The sequence below is a fragment of the Coptis chinensis genome, chromosome 7, assembly GCF_015680905.1.
Source record: "Coptis chinensis isolate HL-2020 chromosome 7, ASM1568090v1, whole genome shotgun sequence".
NCBI lineage: Eukaryota > Viridiplantae > Streptophyta > Magnoliopsida > Ranunculales > Ranunculaceae > Coptis > Coptis chinensis.
The window spans coordinates 93,982,561-94,005,138 of NC_141462.1; the positions used below are offsets into that span (position 1 = coordinate 93,982,561).

General features: G+C 35.3%; 2 protein-coding genes across 2 annotated transcripts; one reads left to right on the forward strand and one right to left on the reverse strand.

Annotated features, from left to right (window-relative positions):
- Positions 1-201: 201 nt before the first annotated feature.
- Positions 202-2,435, reverse strand: LOC147490123 (uncharacterized). Its single transcript, XM_086574803.1, has 4 exons — positions 2,138-2,435; positions 1,884-1,997; positions 1,484-1,789; positions 202-713 (listed from the first exon to the last, which is right to left on the reverse strand). The coding sequence occupies exons 1-4, from the start codon at positions 2,433-2,435 to the stop codon at positions 202-204; spliced, it is 1,230 nt and encodes a 409-aa protein (XP_086430929.1).
- Positions 2,436-9,775: 7,340 nt separating this feature from the next.
- Positions 9,776-13,927, forward strand: LOC147490124 (uncharacterized). The gene is made up of 6 exons (XM_086572400.1): positions 9,776-10,363; positions 10,444-10,480; positions 10,870-11,051; positions 11,411-11,549; positions 12,620-12,695; positions 13,490-13,927. The coding sequence occupies exons 1-6, from the start codon at positions 10,177-10,179 to the stop codon at positions 13,610-13,612; spliced, it is 744 nt and encodes a 247-aa protein (XP_086428526.1). The 5' UTR covers positions 9,776-10,176; the 3' UTR covers positions 13,613-13,927.
- The last annotated feature ends 8,651 nt before the right edge of the window (positions 13,928-22,578 follow it).

Sequence of the window (22,578 nt, forward strand, 5' to 3'; positions counted from 1 at the left end):
ACCCATTAATTCCTGCTGCGCGTGGTGTTCGCGGTTTGTAGAAATAGTCATTCTGAAATAACGGTTCCTACAAACATATGTAAGATGTCTTCCACTTGGGTCATTTTCATTAATACACATCCACTCAGTGAACATAGTTTTTTTTTTTTTTTCACTTGCAACAATTTCAACTGGATCCCCATTTGCACGAAAAACAATATTCTACTGATTTTCAAGATGGAAACTCATTCTTTCAACAGAAGGATCTTTGTACTGGATGTCAAATTCATAAATCCTCCAACTTGCTTCTGATGTAGATACATATCTGAAGTCTAGATAGTGCTTAATCTCATCAACTTGATGTACGACCCACTTCTGGTTATCTTTGTCATAGACATTATTTTCTTCAACAATACCTATAGCTCGATCTTGCCCTTTTGAAATGTACTTGAATAAGTATTTAGTCATCCGTGAACGGTTACAATGTTCAACATTGATGTGACACTGAAATTCTTTGGTAAGTTCAGGGTTGTAAGGAACAACCCACCGCTTGTCAATTTCAACCGGATTTTGACGGCCCACCATTGCAATTCTTTTATTATCTCGCCTTCGATAAATTGCAAAACCTTTCACATCAAATGTCGTTTCACTGCAAAAATCGTTTGGAAATTTCCTTGTACATTTGTTCTTCTTAGTGTCCATACATAGAGAACCCTTTTTTCTCACCACACGGACTATGAAACATTGTTTGGACTATAATATCATACAGTAAAGGTTCACTGGCTTTGTCTAGCAATTCAGCTGATATCATCTTGTCTATATCCGAAGCACTTTTAGATTTATCTTCCGGATGTAAAAACAATAAAATGTGAGCATGTGGCAGTCCTCATTTTTGAAATTCAATAACGTACAATACTGCACACAAAAAAGAAAAATTTATTTAGTAGCAGTCTTTAAATAATTATAAAGGTATATGATCTTATCAATAAGTAAGAAATGTATCTTCCTATTAATTTGTAATATAAAAGACTTCTCACAAATCTGTAAGTGTTACTCTATAGAACGAATCCTAGAGTTATTTTTAGCCAATCAATTAACTGATGTATCCATTCTATCTGCATGCCACTTTAAGTGTGTGTGCTGTCATAAGACATGACTAAGTCAAACATTAAATGACAGACTGTCCCTACTCCAAGTCAATTACCCTCATAACTATTGGTTGCCTTCAGAATTCAGATCACCTTAAAACATGAAGAATGTCCATCCTGCAAGCTAAAGTAGCTACATAGAATTCAGTACCAAAAGGTCACACAGAGATGGCAGTAACTGATTTCTTCGTAGGAGAACTAACACTGACAGTTAATAGCAAACATGAATTCCACATTTATGAATAAATTATTAACTATTGTTTCACATTTTACAGGTTTTTGCTCTACGTCAATTTATAGTCCTACTGGACATGATATATTCTATATAAAAAAAAAGGTATGTGATTATAATTAACCTGCAATGACTCTGCCGGAATGATTTTCATAATGCAATCTTTTCATGATGCACTCGAACTTCATTTTGAATACTCGACACACAACATCAGGAACATCATTAGGCAATAGTCTAGGGTCTTTTTGTGGATAACTAAGAATTTCATTCCAATTTGGATTGCAAGTCACAGTAATAAAAAGATCAGGTGGTCCTACCCATCTACATATGGCAATAGCATCTTGGTAGGTCTGTATCATGTATCTAGGGCCTCCTGTAAATGTTGATGGAATGATCAAATGTTTACCAATTGATGCTGCTGAAGTATCACCTATGTTTATTTTAAAATGGGTTATTGATAGATTAAAACAAATCATAAGCTAATGGAAATAAAATTTAAAATTTAAATAATATTACTTATATACCTGCGACCACTGCATCCATCACATTGCTATATAAATCAGCCCTAATTTCTTCTTGGTGTGTCCGATACCAATGCATTCTTTGATCTTCTATACATGTATAACCATCAACAATGACTGTTTGACATAAACGTCCATCTATCCAGAGTAATCAACTTTCTAGTGTCCTTCTTTGTAGTCTAAAAGCCCAATATTGTCTCATAGTAACCGTATCTCTTTTATGATCATCTATATTAAAAACTTTTCATTTTCCTCACTATTAGGAAGGTTTCTATAAGGAATCCCAGGTCTATAGCCATCTTCACCACGGGGAAACATTAAAGGATATTGCAAAGCCATGAATTTAGGATGCAATTCATTTATTCTCTCCAAACCTCCTCTAGTTTCAATAATTATGTCCCTAAAATCATTAACATTAAATCCATCTCCTTCAATTAAAGCTGCAACTTCATTGCCAGTTGGCAGATTATATTGTCTTCCATCACTCTGCCGAGAATTAATAAGTCTTAGGCGGACATCAATCATTTCATCTTCTTTAAATCTGTCTCTAGCCATCCTAAAAGATCGTAACTTTTATTGTGTTGATCAAACATTTTGATCAATCCATCAACAATTGCAGGATCAGGAAGTTCATTATATTCATTGAATATTTGCATCATATTCTTCAATTCATTTTGAGTGTCATATACATATAACTGGGCAAATTGAGGAGGCTTATTTTCGAATGGAAGAAGAGACCCAATTTTATGATGGTTTTGCCCACTTATTCTGAAAACGCAAGGACCTCCTCCATTATTGATAGTCTTATCTATCTTCCCTCCTGCAGAAGTAAATTGAAACATGGAGTTGTATGTCCGTATATATCTTCTAAATTTAGTAGATCTTATTCCTCTTTTCAAGTCTAAGAGTTTATTAATAAACTCAGGGGCATCCTCAAATAGTGGAAGTTGAACTTTTCCTTCTCCACAACATATAGAGAACGTTGGAATAGATGATTTTCCTTTGTTGTTTCTTTCTTCTTCCTAAAGAATTGCTCCACGTTACATACACTCTTCAATTGGTGGTCCAAAGTCATGAACTCCTAAAATATAAAAATTATTAGTGAATTTGGCAAACATTCTGAATAAAATATCAGAATTGAAGAAGAAAACACATACCATCACTGTTAGTATACTTGCTTAGATCACGATGATTTTTTTTTTTTTTTTTTTTTTTTTTTACAAATGTTTATTCCTTTCACTGATATTTGTGATTAGAGATATTGAAGTCATTATACGACGCATAGCATCTGTAAGATTCAAAGTACCTGTTTGGCCTGTGTAATAAAAATTATCAAATTTCAAGAACTTTAATTAATCCTCAACCGAATATAGAATACAATTTTACCTTTATTTGAATGCAAATTGTGTTCTTTGGATGCCAACAAACGATTAAGTTTCTTTAAAGCCAACAAACGACTTCGATTAAGGCGAGCTATTTTAGCAGTTTGTTCCTTTGTAGATTCAACATTGACTGTTTGAGAATTATACCAAAAAAGGGTCAACTTTAGCCATTTCTTGTTGAAAGGATATTAGAATTGTTTTGTCATTATAAAATCAGTAAGTTCGTACTAGTACTATTGGTTAAATGATTGCTCTGTTGCTCATTTAATTCCTGTGTGTGTATCAATTCCTCTGTAATAAAGGCATAAAGAAAAATATAGATATCAGTTACTTACATCTACATAATATCTTAAAATCTAATGAGAGTAAAAAACGGTATTTTTTTTATTTGGCAAGTTACATACCAGTGTGACTTTGATATTCCATTAGTTGTGGATGTTTTCTTCTATGCTCTTTTAGCACTTTTTCTCTATGGTTGATGTTTGTACTTGCAGACATCATAATTCTTCTATGACGCATAAGATTAGAACCTTCAATATATTCGCATAAGGTTAGATCCTTCAATATATTATTTTGTTAGAATATTTATCAAGTATGTAAAATAAAAATTAACACTTCGTACCATTATTCTTTTTCAGTGCAAGAATACATCATCTATTGTACCGAGCAATTCTGGAGGTATATATTTTTTCCTCATCCATAAGGTCTACCTCAACAATTTTTCCCCTTTTTGGCTAAAGCCTAAATTCCTCTTATAGTTGCTGTATCAGCAACCTTTGATGATTTCTTAGCAATTGTGTAATCTCAAACTATAAAACAGTTTGTTTAACGTAAGATATTTGTGTCTAGAGCTTTTGCCAAGAGGAGACAACACTGAAGAGGATCTTGAGCTTATGAGCATGAGTCTTTGCAACCTCTGTCAAGAAAAAACAATTTGCTTAGAGCTTTTGTGGAGAGATTTTGTTTAGTATGAACTAATGAGGAGAAGATGTATAAACACTCAGATATCTTTTCTTATGATATATTTTTTTTTGTGAAAGTATACGTATTCATTGGTTTATTCCATGTTTTTTTTTTTAATCACACCGAGAGTTTTTTTTTTAATGAAACTCTGCAAGGTTTTTGATAAGTTGTTTGTAAATTTAAGGCAATGACAGCTGTGGAAACAGCTCATAGTCAGTAGATTATGGCCGAGTGTTCACTGGGTGCTTAAGAAAAAGTGAAAGTTGTGCAAGATGAACGAACCGAGCAATCTGGGTGGAGTACCTTTGGTAGATCCCTTGCTATTCTTCAGTGATAAGTTTGGTTGTTGTATAATTGAGCATCATGAAAACAAACAACTCAGTACTTTGGAGTGATCTTGGTAGACTTAGTACGTATCAAGTCATAGGGGAGGTTACAAATTGAAGGGTTTAGTAATTGCTTGAACATATAAGCTATGCATATTTTGTCATCAATGGGGAGTGTGGAAAATCTCTTCATTGGCTATTCTTCATTCTTTTGTTGCCATTAGAAATTTTGATTCGAGCTTTAAAAAAGTAGGGATTAAGTTTGAGCTAGGCTGCAGGGTCTGTGGTAAGGTAAATATGATGGGAGAGATTCAAAAAATCATTGTAGAGGTTTTGTAGTTATGCATATCTGAAATCCAGAAAGAAGGCTTTCACAGTTGACTTAGATTGTTGCTTATTTTTTCTTTCATGGCTTTAGTTTAATCATTAAAAGGATCAACCTAGAGTTGAATTTCTATGCAAGTAAGATAATGTTAATGTGAAGTAATAAAGTACTTTGAAAGTTTGCAAAGGGGGATACTTCATTCATTATTAATATGAACGATTGTACCATCATGGCACTGCTTCACCAACATAATATATAATAATACAAAACGTACCAGTTTGTTTATTAAGAGCATAAAATGAATGGAGATTTTCATTTGTATTGAAAAGGTACATCATTCTGTTGTGCAAACACAATTTAGTTTACCAATCAACTTCACTTCATTGACATCGTCATGCAGGTCCTTTTCACCTTCCTTTGGTAATGGTAAATGAATTTTCATAATTAAAACAAATGATTAAAGAATTTCGATGCTCCACTTTTGCAGCTCCACCTATTTTTCCCATCATTCATGACAACCTCGATCTCAATGCCACCGACATTGGTAATGTAGGGATTGCATCAGTTACTGGTGCAGTCTTTGCGCGAATTGCCATGGGAACAACATGTGAGCTTTTTGGCCCCTGACTTGCATCTGCCTCAGTCATCCTCCTTACTTCACCTGCAGTGTACTTCACTGCACTACCAACTCTCCAATATTTTTCCTCCTTGTTCGTTTCTTTACAAGATTCTCACTCTCAACCTTTGTCTCCACTCAATTCTGGATGAGCAGCATGTTCTCTGCTCCCGTTGTAGGGCTTACCAAAGGAGTTGCGGGTGGCTAGGGAAACCTTGGTGTTGGCGCCACCTAGCTCCTCTTCCAAATCAAAGAATATCTTCATTAGTTAGTAAAAGGAAAGAGAAGAAGACCCTACGGACTCACTATGTCCCCCCCCCCCCCCCCCGCTCTTACAGTGAGATGTAGGGATAGCAGAAGATTGGTGTCACATTGATAACTAATAGAATCAATGACATTTGATACCTATATCATGCAAACATTTGGTGTCACATTGATAACTAATAGAGTCAATGACATTTGATACCATTCTATTCGAATTAGGTCAACAAAACTGAAACACAAATTCCCAAAACATAACAAAACCCATAAATGAAACAAAGTGTAACACAAAAACATATTCAAGAGCTAGTAAACTTGGTAACTACCTTAATTGGTACCCTTGAAATTTCAACACAAACCCATTACAAAATTCAGTATTATTTGGATAAAAAAACAACAACAACTACTTGATGGCAAAGTCCTAATTGAGCCTCCTTTAAGATATATAAGGTACATATGTAATAAAACATCTAAAACGCCCCACATCACATCTGAAATGCTTTTGTTTAAACATAGAGATAACTCTCCTTAGTACATGATAACAGTTTAGCACTATCCAAATGTGAATTGATACAAATATTTAATAGTAAACGCACATAAATCTCAATGCATTTGTAGTTGAGAAATTGTACTCAAGAAATCTATTTGATCAAGATGACTGAGAATATTACTCCAAAGACCATTAAGACTGGGAACAATGTAGAAATATCTTGGTCACTTAGTCAGAGCAATTTGTAAAAAGCAATTCTTACATCACTCACCAAGGATAGTAACTTCAATGCAATAGAGATTGGTTAAAATCTAAAAGCATTATAGGTTTATATCGGGTACACGGTGATAACTTTCTAAGTGAAGATAATTACCTGTCTAAAGGCATAGAGTTGTCAAATACATTTGAGGAGAGCTTTCTCTATAAAAGACTGTTCTTTTGACTCCCATAACTGGCTGCACAAATGAAACATTTATAAGCTATGGCTTTGTTAAATTAGATTGCAAACTAACTAAAATCATTAGACCTCGAGTGGAGTTTACCTTTGCAAAGAGAAAATATTGTGCGGATCCTCTCGCCTTCTCGAGCAATTGGTTGATGATGGACGTGAATTAGCAAAATAATCCATGTCTTAGCTTGAGTACACATCCTTTAACTTATGTCAAGCCAGTTCAAAGCATAAAAATAGATCAACACATGAATCTAAGTTAATCCCCTACTTGATCTTAATTCTAAAAAGTTGTCTAACCAAAATCAAAGCAACACACTACAAAATTTTATCAAACTTCATAACAATCACATAAAATTTCAAAGGATTTCCACCTTCACTGCACATGTACAAAATACTGAAATCTATTAAAATATAACCTAAACCATATAAAGCTACTATATCCAATGTTCTAATCTAATTATCCTAGTCAAAGCCACTTTAAACAAAATATCAAATCATCAAATCTTTACATACGGTATGTGAACCTTTTCATATTCTATTGTTTCGATATGTTCCACCAAAGTATAGTCATATCACATTATAGAATTTGATATTAGATAATCTGATTGGTTGGAAAGTGCACTGTGGATTGCTACTAAAAAAGAAAAACAGATGCTCACGACAGAAAATACATTGTTTCGCTGTACTTACATTTCTCATAAGTAGGGAAGCTTCCATATGATGCCTTAGAGTACTATGATGAAGAAGGCAATGATTCTCTATTACGCAGTTTTTCTTAACTTTGAACCTCATTCACTCGCTCTATCCCTCTTTGGCTAAAGCATAAACTCCTCTTATAGCTGATGCTTACCTCTAAAGGACCGGAATCACCCACCATCCCTGTTGGCTGAACTCAAGACAAATATCGATCTTATTCATTGCAAGCTGATAATGATTTAGAAATTGTCTTCTTGGACAGCACTTGCTGGACTATATCACCAACCTTTGCGGATTTGGACTTTTTCTGTGTTAGATAGACATATGTTGTAGTAGCCACCATTGTACTTTGGCTGACGGATCAGTTACAACATTAACCTCTCCTTGTAGTATTAACAATGGTAGAGATACATGTATCATATACTCTTATTAACATTATTAACCCACAACATCAATCAAAATTGAAACTGATAATTGAAAAATAGAGTTCATCTTTTAATAATACCAAACTACAACAAAAAAAATACTTGGCCTGATATTTCTCTCCCTCTAAAAAGGTGGAAGAAGACAATGGGTCTCTACGCAAGAGGGTATTCCAAAATCTTAAAATTTCCTTTCATAAGACCAATAACAACTCACAACTCCACTCTGAGATGGCAGAATAGAGAAACTTTTGCTGAGTTTCTGTCTTTCTACCTATCAAATGACAAAGAAGATCACTGTAGTCTATATGTAAGCTACCTTTTTCCGTTACATAGAAGTATGGTACTTTATTAATCTCCTCATTTTCTTTCTCAACCATATTTGTACTTAATATAGAATCGAGCATTTGGCCAAAACCTTACCTCGACAGTCGGCACGGAGCCAAATACTATACATTCCATGCAAGGACATCTGTTGGATTTCATCTCATTTTCTGCAAAAAAGGAAGACACACATATCATTAGGGAGCATAGAAAAAGTAAGGCACATTTAAGTGCTTTCATCATATTTATACAAATCATTCAAATCTTTCAAACGGTCCACCTGCTTGAGTTTCACCAAAATCTTCAATCACAGGGTCAATGTCAGCATTAATGATGCCTTCCACTCCCGTTTTTGTGGTAGAAATTTGAGAAGTAATCAAGCTAAAGATATTACTCTCTGCAGGAAAAGACAATCTCAAATGAGATTCTAGCGGCTCAAATTTGCAAATGAGTGCCAAACCAAGTCTTACTCTATTTTCATATTGTACAAACGGGAACTCAAGAATATGATTGAATATGACTTTTGGGAATCGAGTGAGGAATACATGCAACATGTCAACAAATAACTGCTCTATGTGATCATACAACTCTTTACTTGATGCATATGATCGGCGGTGATGGGGGAAGGGCAACCCATAGTTAATTCAAAATTATTAGTGTTAATAAGAAGACTAAAGAACAATTAATAAGAACACTAACACAAACCCTCATTTGAATATTGTCAAAACATAATGAGTAAGCTCATGAATAGCTCATCATTTGAACAACTTTGCAAATCCTAAAATCTCCTCATTTGAAACACGGGCTCCTTTCTTGACCTACATAAACATAATGTGTGCTTATATGTGAGATCATCATCAATGAATAGCTCATCATTTGAAACACGTGCTCCTTTCCTAACCTACATAAAACATAGGCCTCGACCCCAACCAATGTGTGCTTATATGTGAGATCATCATCAATGAATAGATTAATCAACCCAATAACTTTAATAACCATGCCTTAATGAAATCAAAATACAATGAAATTATTACTTTGCTTAAAAAGTCATCCGGATCTTGATATTTTTATTCACATCCAAGCCAAGTCAAAACTGACACAAAATATTGCATCTTTTTTTGTGTGTGGAGGGCTTGAAGGGATGACCTTAGTTTAATTTTGGAAGAAGAATTAATTTGTTTGAGATGGTTTGAAAACCAAAACTATTATGATGATTTTTTTTGATAATATAATTATTTGTTACGAGTTTTAAAATGGGTGTTTTTACAAATTATAAATCCATAATTTTAATTTGTCTTAATGTATTTTCAATTTTAAAATGTAGAGTGGAAAGAAGAGTTTTGGTTTTTCTATTTTGAGTTTGTAGATTATTACCTTTGACATTTTGTAATATAAATGAGTTTTAAACCAATTGAAAAAAAGAAAATATCTGCAAAAAAGGGGCTTTAGGGTAGGGAGTAAAGTAGATTTTAGACTTTTTTTTGAAGGGCTTTAATTATTTAGGGTTGTAAAAATCATGTGTCACCCCTAGTCTTTTGTACAATTTTTAAAAAGAAAAAGGGTTTTATCTATTTTGACGGGGTCAAAAAAAGAGAGCATTCTTTTTATCTCAAAATTACTCAGTACTCATAGTCTTTTTGATATGTGGGAGGAATAAAATCGGTCTTTGATATGTGAGGGAGGGGTAAAACCGTCCATTTATACAATGAAATTCGGATGCATCTCTCTTGATTTATCACATCCAGTATTCCAATTAACTAGTTCCAATCTAACAGCCATCTGAATACAAATTCCATTTGTTAGACTCAATTGTGATTTGACGCAAGTTTAAGTAATAGAAGTGGTGGTTAGCGAAAAAAAAAAAAAAAAAAAAAAAAGCCTTCTGAAAACAAATTCCATTTTAATCTAACAAATTTTCCCGCCAATTTAACAAAAATCCTTCTAGAAGATAAAACCAACCAATTACACTTCTCCAACAAGCTTTATCATTTTATATATATAAACGAGCTCACTCAAAAATAATTGAAAAGAAAAAATCTGATGGAGTTAAACAGAAGAAGAAAACCCTTATCAAATATTACAAACATTCTCCCCGTTTCTACTTTGATTAAACCCAAATCAAACGATACTAATACTACAAGTATCGGTTCTAACAAAACCGAAAACCCTAGAACCCGGTCTCATACACTTTCATCTCTTCACCGACTGAAATCTGTTGATATTTTCGGTATGTTTCGACATTTCATGAGTTTAATTGTTCTGTTTTTAGAGTAGATATTATTGATTTGTTTGAATTTTATGTTGTAGTTGATGGTGCCTGTGATAAAGGGACCAAGAATACTCGGTATGTCAAATCAAATCATAAGTTTGCAGAGAGAAATGGAACTTATTATATTTAATTTTTATCTGTCCCTATATAATAACATTGTAACATCTATGTCTATCAGTGGCATTACCCTGAAAGTAGTTTTCCTTTCCCTTCTCTTTTTGTTGATAAATAAGTAGTGTAATTCGACCTGATCACTTTTTTATTCTGTAAATGTTCCCGCAACCACTTCTTATTGTTAATGACCATGGAACGTCCCTTAATTTGACAAACATGCTTTCCATTTTAATGTAGGCAGTTGTAAGAGCTGGAACCTTTATATTTGCATCACACTATAGGCTATATGCAAATTATCAGCTTTTCAGGTCATGTTAACATTACTCGGTTTGTTCCTTGTCTTGTAATAGGTTTGAATTGGACAAAGAGCATCCTGATAGGAATAAACTACACAAAGAACAGATTGGTGTTTCTCTGTCCAAAAGCTCGATAGTTCCTCGTCAGGAAAGCACCAGATCCAAGAATTCTGAGAACTCAAGGTCTCAATCTCAAGCGTGTACTCCTGAGCGACTGAAATCTCCCGCTGATTTTGGTAATTTAACACCATTTCTTGTATATGAAGAAATTGTATTATATCTTCACATAATATGGGAATCTATCTAGAGTAATGGTCTTTGTGGGATCAGCTTTTGTTCCTTGAAGATTAGAGTGGCTATGGAATGCTCTTATATTTATTTTTTAGGAGTTCTCTGGTAGTTGAGTTTAAAGCCTTAAATTTGAACTGCTGCTAAAGTCTGGGCTTAGACACATTCTCAAATTCTTATTAGCTATGTTGAATTTAATTTTATGGTGATGAACATTTATATTAGACACTAGATTCTGCTAACGAGTATTTTGATAAATGGTAGTTCTTTGTGTTCTGATGTGTGGAGTTATTTGTGGATATTGTAGATGATGTCGATTTTGACGGTTCCAAGACGAAAACAGTTTACAGTCGAAGACAAGGTCTAACAAAAGTAGAAAATAAAGGGAAAGTGGTTGCAGCTACACCACTAAGTTGTCCACCACCCAAAAGAACAAAGACTTTATGGTATGCTAAATGATTCTCTTTTTCTTGGTTAGTCTCTATGTTACATGGACATGCCGTATTTTTAAAATAATCTGTGTTGGATACGTGTCTATGTGTCAGTGTCGGACACGACACACACATATTGTACATGATATACTTAATTTTTGGTATTTTTCCGTGTCGGACACTTCGTATCCGTGTCGGATGCGGATACACGTATCCGTGTCAATGTAACTTAGGTTAGTCTGATATTCTTGATTGATTATCCATTGTAGATAGCAATATATTGTTTTTGCTTACCATTTGAAAAGATAAAATGATTTAGTCCATGATGGAGGATGAAAGTTGCCTCTCTTGTTTATTTTCTGATCAATATATCCTTCAGCCATTGTGTTTGTGACTGTCTATGTGTGCATGTCTGCTCAATTATCAAAAAAGGGAAGTTTGTGTTTTTTTTCCTTGTAATTATTGTATGACACTATGATTTTAACTTTTATTTTGCAATTTTATTCTTCCTGATATTGTTGCAAATTGTGGATGTTGAGGATCCAGTCTAGTGTTCCAACTGCCCTGCTTTCAGTTCTCCTTGTAGGAATATTTACTCTGGTCTCCATGAAAAACTCATTCTAGTTCTGCACAGAGCTCATGGTGATTCTCCCCAACTAGAGCATACCAATCACCACCTCGGCCTACATATTTCTTTTTTAATGAAATTCACCTTTACAGAGCAAAATTAAAATAAAAATAAAAAACGAAAACAGTAACAAGGAAACTGGAAAACATGATGCTTGATTAACTATAAAAAGGGCTTGAGCTTTATGATTGTTTTAATATTTTGCCTAGGGATAATGTTCTGGTTAGAGGTGCTGAGGTGGGATCGCTAAATTTTGGTACAGCCATACAGCTGTTAATGCTATAAGTTTGTTCTTATTCTTTCTATTTCTACCATTAGTGTTTGTGATACTTTACTTTACTATGTCTTTAGGAAATAATGAGAAATTATAACATAATTGCCTCCTGCAATATTGATTCTTACACTACACTTCTCATTTTGACTCTATGGGGATTTTATGATTCTTGCCTTCAAATAGGGATGATTCGGAGAAAGAACAAGGTGGTGTTTGTTCGTCTAAGACCTGCATCGTTCGTAATCCAAAGGGCAAAAAGGTATGTAATAGTTATCATCATATACATGTTCTTTGCTGGCAGCCGTTTTAGGTTTGAAACTGGGTTTAGACTCTGGAATTATCATTGAGCAAGCCAGTTAAAGTTATGCTGTTGAAAATTCTTGCTAAGATGTCACGTGGTGCTTATCTTTTACCTAATGATCATGCATATATGTACGATATATCATTTTGGAGCTTTTGGGGATATACAAGATTACAGACACCTGATCTGCAGTTGAAAAATGCCTTAAAACCTAAAGACTTTCACATTTTTTAACCTCAGAATATGGCTATGCTATTTCTTCTCATATTGAGCTGTTTCCGTTTCCTGTGATGTGATTCCTCTGAGTATTGTTTGAACTGTGTAGCTCGAGCAATGTCTTTCCCCAACCCCTCAGCTTAAACTTCTGTGGTTGCAGGATACGTATTTGTGACCATTGAAACCCACTTAACATAATGCATATGCCTTAACAATAGGTTTCCTTTCAATTTGGTCTTACTCTCGATCTATACTTGAGAGAGTGAGTGTGTTCCTTTACAAATTTACCTAGCAGTGTTCGCCCTTGTAGAAATGTCCAAAGAGAGTGCTTGCTAGTTTACGTATTCTTCACTGTCAGATTTTCTATTTCCTTTCTCGTTGGGTTTTATCTACACAACGTTCTCTACTTTGGTCGAGTCTAATTTAATCAATGATGTTGCCACTCTGTCATATTCTCTTCTTATTGTTGTTTGACTTTTGATTCTCGTGACTTTTGGTCTGTTATTGACACACTTAATACTTGTCGTCCATCACAGAGGCGTTTCTCAATGCCTGAAGTGTCTCAAGATTTTATCAACCAGCAAAACGCATACTTTGCAGAGATTGATGATTTTGAGCTATCAACGGAAGAAGTTGCCTCAGAGAGTGAGTTGGAGTAACTGGGGAAATGGATGCAAATTTTCGATAATGTGATTATTACTGGGTCACACTAACGATCACTTCCTGTATAGATAGTGACACTAACTTTCAAGTAACTGGAAATTTTGGCTACGGCATGGTTACTTGGTGCATACGGGATGTCAATATGGTCATATCGCTACTTCTTGTGTACTTGATTTACACAAATCTGTTGTAATTGCTTAGGAGTGAACATGAAAAAGAAAAAAGGGACACCGTTCGAAAAAACACGTCAAACTTCCTCAACCAGTGATGAAGAATATGTCATCTATAATTTTACTTTCGCAACCTTCAGTTATTGGTTTGAGTATATGAGAAATATTTCCTTGAACATCTTCGTAAATAATTAAGTAAAGAGTACCATCATGAGCCATGGCATGTTAATGCTGCAATTTGTGGTGCTAATTCATTTTTGGGTGAAAAATATCTAAACTCGAGCAGTGCAACTCCCCAAATACAAGTATCTCCATGTTGGTACAGAACGAATGGACATTTTCACTTCACTAAGCGTATTTTCTCGTTTGTACACAAACCAGTGACATTTGTCCAAAGCTGAACATGGCATTAAGATGTCTCCGAAACAACATTAATGGGAACGACAAGCTCTACAAATCTCTTACAATTTCTTCCTGAATTACTTGTTAACTCTGTTAAAGTAAGCAAATTATCAGCCCAATTCCTGCAATTTCTTGTTTGAAATACACTTTCAGCATCCTAAATCCTCGGAAATACACTTCCGGCACTTCATATGCACCATCACATTGTGCCAAGTGCTCTTGTTGGGTGGGTCTATTGAACCGTATGGGTATAGTTGGGGAACTGGTAGTCCGATATGTCAACTACGTATATCAGAATCAAAGTTCTGATACATCAGACTTGCCTTTGTCAGATAGGTAGATGTTAGGATCAGAGCAACACAGAACTAATTTAGTAACAGGGAACCAATTCTGCGAGTCGTAACTAACATTGTGTTAAGGAGGAACATCTGCATAATTGACTCTGGTATAGTTGGTGTCTTGGGGAACTGGTAGTCCGATATGTCAACTACGTATATCAGAATCAAAATTCTGATACATCAGACTTGCCTTTGTCAGATAGGTAGATGTTAGGATCACAGCAACACAGAACTAATTTAGTAACAGGGAACCAATTCTGCGAGTCGAAACTAACATTGTGTTAAGGAGGAACATCTGCAGTGTTAAGGAGGAACATCTGCATAACTGAATCTGGGATTGTTGATTCACCGCATGATAACGGAGCAATTTACAATATATACTACGAGGCAAGTTAATGGTATGTCATTCTTTCTCCATTTTAGTGTTCATTCTCCACAGTAATACTCACAAGTTGCAGTTCACATACATTACCTGCAAAAAAAAAATCCAAAAAAATTGCAATAAGAATTGGAATAGTAATTAATAATTATGCAAATAGGTATTTTCAGCAATCAATGGCAGGACATGCAAACAGTTGATAATAATATCGAGATTTCATATCTTCAGTTCTTCACTGAATGTGTAAGAAATCCAAGATAGAAAGTTCGGTACCCTTTCAGTATATTTTTAGCATAGCTAACGTTTATAGAATTGCAAATGGGAAATAATAAAGCATCCAGGAATAACTAGAAAAAGTGAAGACACAGGAATAGAGGGCATTGACCTTAAAAACCTGTTCAATACTTTGTAACATTCTCCCAATGTTATATCAAACAATAACATTAAATTGCTATTACTAACAATACGAGTCAAAAGAGATAAAATGTACCAACACAAAAAACAAGAACAGAGGATATCAAGTCGAACATCCATTACCAAGAGATTTTATCAGCATAAGCTGCATATTAGTATGTTCATGAAAGGTCATCCATAAACGGCCTTCGCCAATCCAAAGGGTAACAGAAGATGAACAAAAAGTAAGACAATATTTTATGGCCACCAAACGAGTAAGATGACGAGTAATGATACACCACAGAATGCATTTTTCAGAATGATCTCATTTCTCCTAAAATTTTCATCAAAATATGGCCAAAATACTAATGACACCAAGCACACCTAACATTTACAAATTCTTTCGAAGGGAAAGGTTTCAATTTTCATCACAACAATGTTCTTTTTTGATAGTTAACATGTTATTCCCAATCCCTTGAACTCCCTTTTTTCTCCTGACAAAGGTGGGAATCGAACCCAAGATCTTCGGTCCAACCTCCCTAGTCTTGACCAGTAAACCACTGGACACCTTCAACAAGGTTCTACAGATTAGATACCCAAAAATGTTTGAGGAAGAACTCTTTTTCATCTCTCCTACTGTGAACACCAATTTTCTAAAGGAGAGCCAACCAAAAAAAAAAACACCAATTTTCTAGCAAGAATAAACAAAGCCATTACACACTGCAAACAACTACAAAATTAAACTAAAAACCAGAACTTCATCCTCTTTCAAAAGTTCCATCAAAATTGGATGATTTGTGAATCTAAATCTAACCCACCCCCCCCCCCCCAAATATATATATATAAGCTATATGAAGTCATTCTTTGCACTACCTATATACACTATCTCCAAAAGGCCATCTTTTCCCTCACTATAGGGAGTTGTACAAACTTGAAAGTTTCAGAGTCATATGAAAATTACTAATGATTGCACATCACACCCTTATCTCTCTGCCTCCCCCCATGAGTTCAACTGTTTACATAGTGGTTCTTTCTATGTCTGTTACCAACACTTTTCTTAAGCCTCTCAAAACTTGGTCGCAGTTCATCCTCAGCATTGATCTACAGAAACCCTCAAAACTACCCGGTTCCATGCATCACATGCATGCTATGATGCACGGATACTCCTAAAATGCTATTGCAGCCGTATTGGTCGGGTACAATACCGATACGGGTACTGGATACTTCTGGGGTACTGGAATCCCTAAAATAGACTTGATCTGATAGTTCTACTCCATTGAAATGTAAATTGTTCTCGAGGCTTCAAGCTGTATTGACTTTGACATGTGTTATAATAGTTTTTCACATGTTCCTGACTAACCTTTCAGAATACACATAAGTTTAGTACAAGCAAACTAACATCCCAGCTCACTATATAGACACCAGCACTATCCCAAAAACACAAGACACAGCCATAAGCATAAACATCTTACATTCACCAATGCGATAACCATACGCTTAAGATTCTAAAACAAAGAAAGTAAATTCCAAAACTTGACAATGCATATGAGTATATTATTTAACTATCCGAAAGGCCGGTAGGTAAAAGCCTACGCTCCAACACTCGACAATGCATATGAGTATATTATTCTAAAAAGCTTCATCTGAACTAACATGCAAGCTCATTCTTGTAAGCACTATCACAAACAAAACAAGATAACATCCAGTACTTAAGATTCCAAAAGATTTTAAATTTCAGCACTTGACAATGTGTAACTCAATACACTGAGTACAATACCAGAAATTGTTTGTGTAACATAGAGTTATCACCATCATAAAATGTAACAAGAACAAAACATGTAACTTATTCTAAAAAACAAAAACATAAACCCTCGATTAAACCCCTCTCTAAAACAACATGAAAATTGTCATAATCAAATAGGAACATATCTTTTAACAACATGTTTCCCAGCAGCCAAACCACCAATAACACCAGCAACAACCGCAGTTCCTCTCTAACAACAACATGAAAATTGTCATAATCAAATAGGAACATATCTTTTAACATGTTTCCCAGCAGCAACAGCACCAGCAGCCCATCAACAACCGCAGTTCTAGAACCCGAAGCAAGTTTATAAAAAGACCCAGTGCCCAAACCAGCTAAAACATTATTCCAAACATCATTAGTATTTCTATAAACCACAATCCCAGTTTCTAATCCACCATAAATCAAACCCAATGCAGCTAGTTTCGAACCCCTGGCTCCAGTCGAATTCAGTATCCGGCTAACCCTGATTTTTCTCGACTCACCTTTTTCTCCTGACCTAATTCCTTCGTAAATTCCTCTCGACCCACCTAATAATATACCGGTTAAGTAACCTGAACCGGTATAGTAAGCCACGTTTTCACCCCATGACCGTCTTTGGATACCGGCTTCTTCTTGGAATAAGAGATCGAAGTTGTAGATGTTGTTTAAGTCGTATTTTGGGTTGTTAGGGTTTTTTTTTTTTTTTGTAACAAAGTTTGTTGTTCCACCTCGAGGAAAGGAGGTGGTGCTTATTTTTTTTCGGTTGAAATAAAAGACTTGGAAAAGTGTCGGGCACTGTACACCGTTCAATAGACCTAAAACGTGTGTTTCACTTCTCGTGGTGGACAGATATGGGCCTTCTGTAAAAAGGTCCGTTGTATTAGTCAGCCCAAGTTCGCGACTTTAAGTCATTTTACCAGCCCAATTCTATAGACCTAAAACGTGTGTTGACTTCCCGGGGTTTATAATGGGCCATTCGAAGAAAGGCCCATGGAATTTATAGTTTGCCCAAGTGCAACTTTAAGTCATTTTAAAGGCCCACGGTTGTCAGCGCCCAGCCCAAGTACAACTATAATCATAGCAGTAAGACTTGTGTTGTTGCAGGTTTTTTACTTTAAGTTCTTCACATTTAAAATCCCTAGTTGCATAGTCGCATGTTTTTTCAGTTGCCTATGTGCTTGCTGGATGAGTGGATGGGCTTGAGGCAACATGCCAACATTACAAGGAGAGCTTTTTGAATCCTTTAATTTAGGGTTAATTAGTGAAAACCCCCCATTTTATGACATGCATTTGTGTTTACCCTCCAAATTTTGAATCATCACAAAAGTCCTCCCATTCCATTCTGGCCTCGTTAAAAATCATCTATATTTGCTTTATTGCCTAAAATACCCTTGGGGGGTAAACACAAATTATTGCAAAAAAGAGTCGTTGGCATCTGTTTGTCATTGGCAGTCGATTGAAATACCTATTTTAGCCCTTTTGACTTTGACAATTGTTGACTTTATCGTGAAAAACCATATTTAACCTTTGTAACAATGGGAAATCATTATATTTCCCCCCAAACTCTTAATAGTATAAAACCCCCCAAATGATTACAATCTTAATTAAGAAACCCTAGTTCTCATAACTGCTACTGTCGTGGACACGGATCTAGCTATTTATGCAACACTTGTTCTCATAATTTCAACCATAATTAAGAAACCCTAATTCTCATAATTGGTACCGATCTAGCTGTTTGTGCAACACTTGAGGTACGTTGTTGAACTTTTACTTAAGCATTTGAAGTTTTGTTTGTAATCTAGTTCTTGACCTTGCTGTATTTTTTAATAATGTTTGTATTATCACCTCGATCTCACCATTTGTACTTCATTCCACTAAAAAATGTTACTTTTGTGTGCATATTGTTTCCTTGTTTGTTTGTAGGACAAAAATGGTTGTGTACGATGAATAGAACTTTTAGAACTTTTAGATTTAATTATGGTGGGAGTTTTAAAGTAACTAAGAGGAGGCACAATGTTGAAGTGTTACATTACGAGGGAGGGGAAATTGTGGATACTGATTGTTTGGAGGCTGAAGAAACAACCTTGTTGGGATTGGTTTCTTAGGTGACAAAGACAATTTCGTGCCCTCCTATTCCTGTGATTGAAGTCAGTTGGATTGAAGGTCATGATGTTAAAGTTATTATTTCAGATGCAAACTTGTTGTATATGTGGTCTCATGCTGTGAGTGATAACGAAGGATACACTCACTTGTATTTGAAGATTAGTGAAACAGTTGTGATGAGTATGATAGTGATGAGGACAATGACATTGACAGTGAAGGTGAATATTTTAGTGCTGGTGGTGGGTACTATAATGGAGATTATGACAGTGAGGGTGGAGATTCAGGTGATGGCTGCCCTCACAGTGATGATGACAGTGTGCATGAGTTTGGAGGATATACTGGTAGAAAATATAAGGTGGGGAAGGTGTTTGACTTAGCTGAGTGGCCTGATATTGGAGTATATGACAAGCTGGACAACTTGACAAAAGGCAGGTTCCAAATGAAACACAAATTGTTGGAATATAATATTGAGAAGGGTAGTGGGGTTAAGGGGCATGAACCAAATGGAGGGGACCACTTTGTTGAAATATCATCAATAAATAAGAGTAAAAGGGGATCTGCTAGTTCGACCAACCAAAAGGGAAAGACTATTCAGATTAAATGTATTTTTCTTCTCACACTACTATTTTCATAAGTCATTTTTCTCTAAACTTTGTTTTCAATGATTACAATATTGCAGAGGATGTTGCAGCTAATGTCAATGCTTCAAAATGTTTGAAATATTTACTGATTTACATATGGGGTTGAAACATGTATTTGTGTTTTCATTTATTTTTTTTTTTTTTTTTTAATTTGTTGATTTGTTTATATTCATTTATAGATGGCCCTGTGAGGGTATAAATCAATTTTGATCAAATTGATGCAGAAGAGTGATATCATAGTGATACTTCATCATATAAGGATTATGTGCCTATTGAGGGTGAGTCTGATAGTGATGAAACTGTTGGGGGTTTTGTAGATGAGACTGAGGTGCATCAAACTAGAAATGCTCAGAACCAAGTTGATGTAGATGATGATCTTGTAGATAGTGTAATACATAATACATTTCAGATACCAACTGATAAAGGTGTGACTGGTGAGGAAAAAGGGTTAAAACTTTTTGTTGGGTAGAGGTACGGTGGAGTTATAGATATGAATGTAGAAAGTATGTAAGATTGTATGCTATTAAGAATAAGTTTGTAATATGGTTTAAAAGTAATGACAGTGAGAAGATATAAGGTATTTGTAAGAACAAAGGCAAGGAGCCTTGTCATTGGAGGTGTTACATCAGGGTAATGACAAATAAACATACCATGAAGCCTAGAAAACTTAACAATGAGCATACATGTGAAGCTGATGCTGAAGATAAAAATTCAATGTCTAATGATACATGGATTGCAGAACAAGTTAAGAAGGACATGAGGTTACATCACAAAACTTTTAAGCGTACTGACATAAAAAAACATAGGTTCAAAGTTAGAATTAAGTATTAGCAAGCTTAGAATGCTAGGAACCTAGCCATGGAGAAGATACATGGAAACTATGATTTGTCATATGCTAAAGTGGCTGAGATTAGGGATGTCAATGGGCTAGGGCAAGGCCCGAAGCCCGACCAAGCCTAGTCCGATAATTTAGGACCTATACCTCAAAATATGTCCGAAACGCAGGGTCCGGTCCGATAAGCTATTGGACCAGTTCTGGACTCAACATGTTCGAACCCGATAAGAGCCCGACCCGAACTTAGATATAATGAAGTGCAACAAATATATTAACCTAGCCCATTAAGATGCCACCATTAATAATTCCCCAACTAGAAGTCAAGAATCCTCCACCAACGTTGAGAATTGAGATGGCTTCTTCTTTTCTTCTAATGTAAACCTTTTCCTATTCCAAGATAATGATCTTCATCCAATAAATACTAATAAACCCAACTACTTGATTGTTAAAAACTACACCTGTAAATACATAAAAGATGTGAGAAAGGTTCATCATTACCAATTATCAACTTATCCAGTGAAGATTTGTTTTCTCCAATCCCTACAAGGTATTCTTCTTCAACTTCATTCAATAATTACAAAAATACTTCTTCCATATCTGTAATTCTTTGTGACTTTGTATGTATTAGTGACTTGGAGTTTTTTGTTTTGAATTTATATCTTGCAGAAGAACATGGATGAAATTCAACATGAACCAATTGCAGTGGATGCCGTCGATCGACCTTTCTCCAATTGAACACAAGCTAAGGTCAAACATTTGGCAAAAGTTTAAGAAGGTGAAAGGTAACAATGGTGAGCAGTGGGCTTTCTGTAACCTTTGTAACAAACGATTTACAGGTGCGAGTAGTAGTGGTACTACGCATTTTTAAAAGGCATTTGACAAAATGCCCAAGGAAAATATCTATAGATGTTGGTCAACAGATGTTGTCTGCTGTAGCAAATGCTCAAGATAAATCTGTCATTATAAAAAATTGGAAGTTTAATCAAGAAAGAAGTCGATTAGACTTGGCTCGTGCAATTCTGAAACATGAATACCCATTTAACATGGTTGAGCATAAGTTTTTTAGGATATTTCTGAAAAACATGCAACCTTTGTTTTATGTCGTCTCGCGAAACACAATAAAAAATGATATAATAGAAATTTTTAGGATTAAAAAAGAAAAGTTTTGTAGGAACCATTATGGTTGCAACGAATGATCTACGAACCGCGAAAACCCACGCGCAGCGGAATAAAGGGTGTCCACGGTTTTAGATAGAAATCATACCTTTAGATCGGCTAAGATAACTCTGAGAATCCAAAATATACGAATCTGAATCAACCTCTTGATCTTCTATTGTATTCCTATCAATGAAATGGACGTTGTGTGGGCAACGATCTACCACCCTCTTCTTTCTCTCTTGGCCTCTCTCACTCACAGAATTTGGAACCGATTTTAGATCTATTTTTCTTGAGCAAAACCTTGATTAAAAAACCGCCAGAGAAAGAGGTTTCTATTTATAGGCTACAACAAGGACCATGAGGAGAAATTAGGGTTGGGCCTCCTGACGGGCTTGGGCTTCCCATATGCATGTTCGCCCAGAACACACGGCCCAAGTCCGTCAACAAATGGCTTATTCCACTAAAGACCATTGTTGCACTACTACCCTAATCCCAAATTACATGTTACATTTATGGGCTCCATATTATATGCTTGTTGATCTCCCCGTGTTAAAGATATCGAATGCCCGTTGATTAAGTCAAGTTACTGACAACTACATTAATCAACTTCTTATGTTCTTGAGTAGTACCACTCAACCTCATTGTCATGTCGGATTAAATCCACCTGCAGGGTTTACATACAATCCTTATGGACATCATCAGCCCGACTTCTTGTGGGTCACGGATTTCTTCTATAATCAACAACATACCTTACATA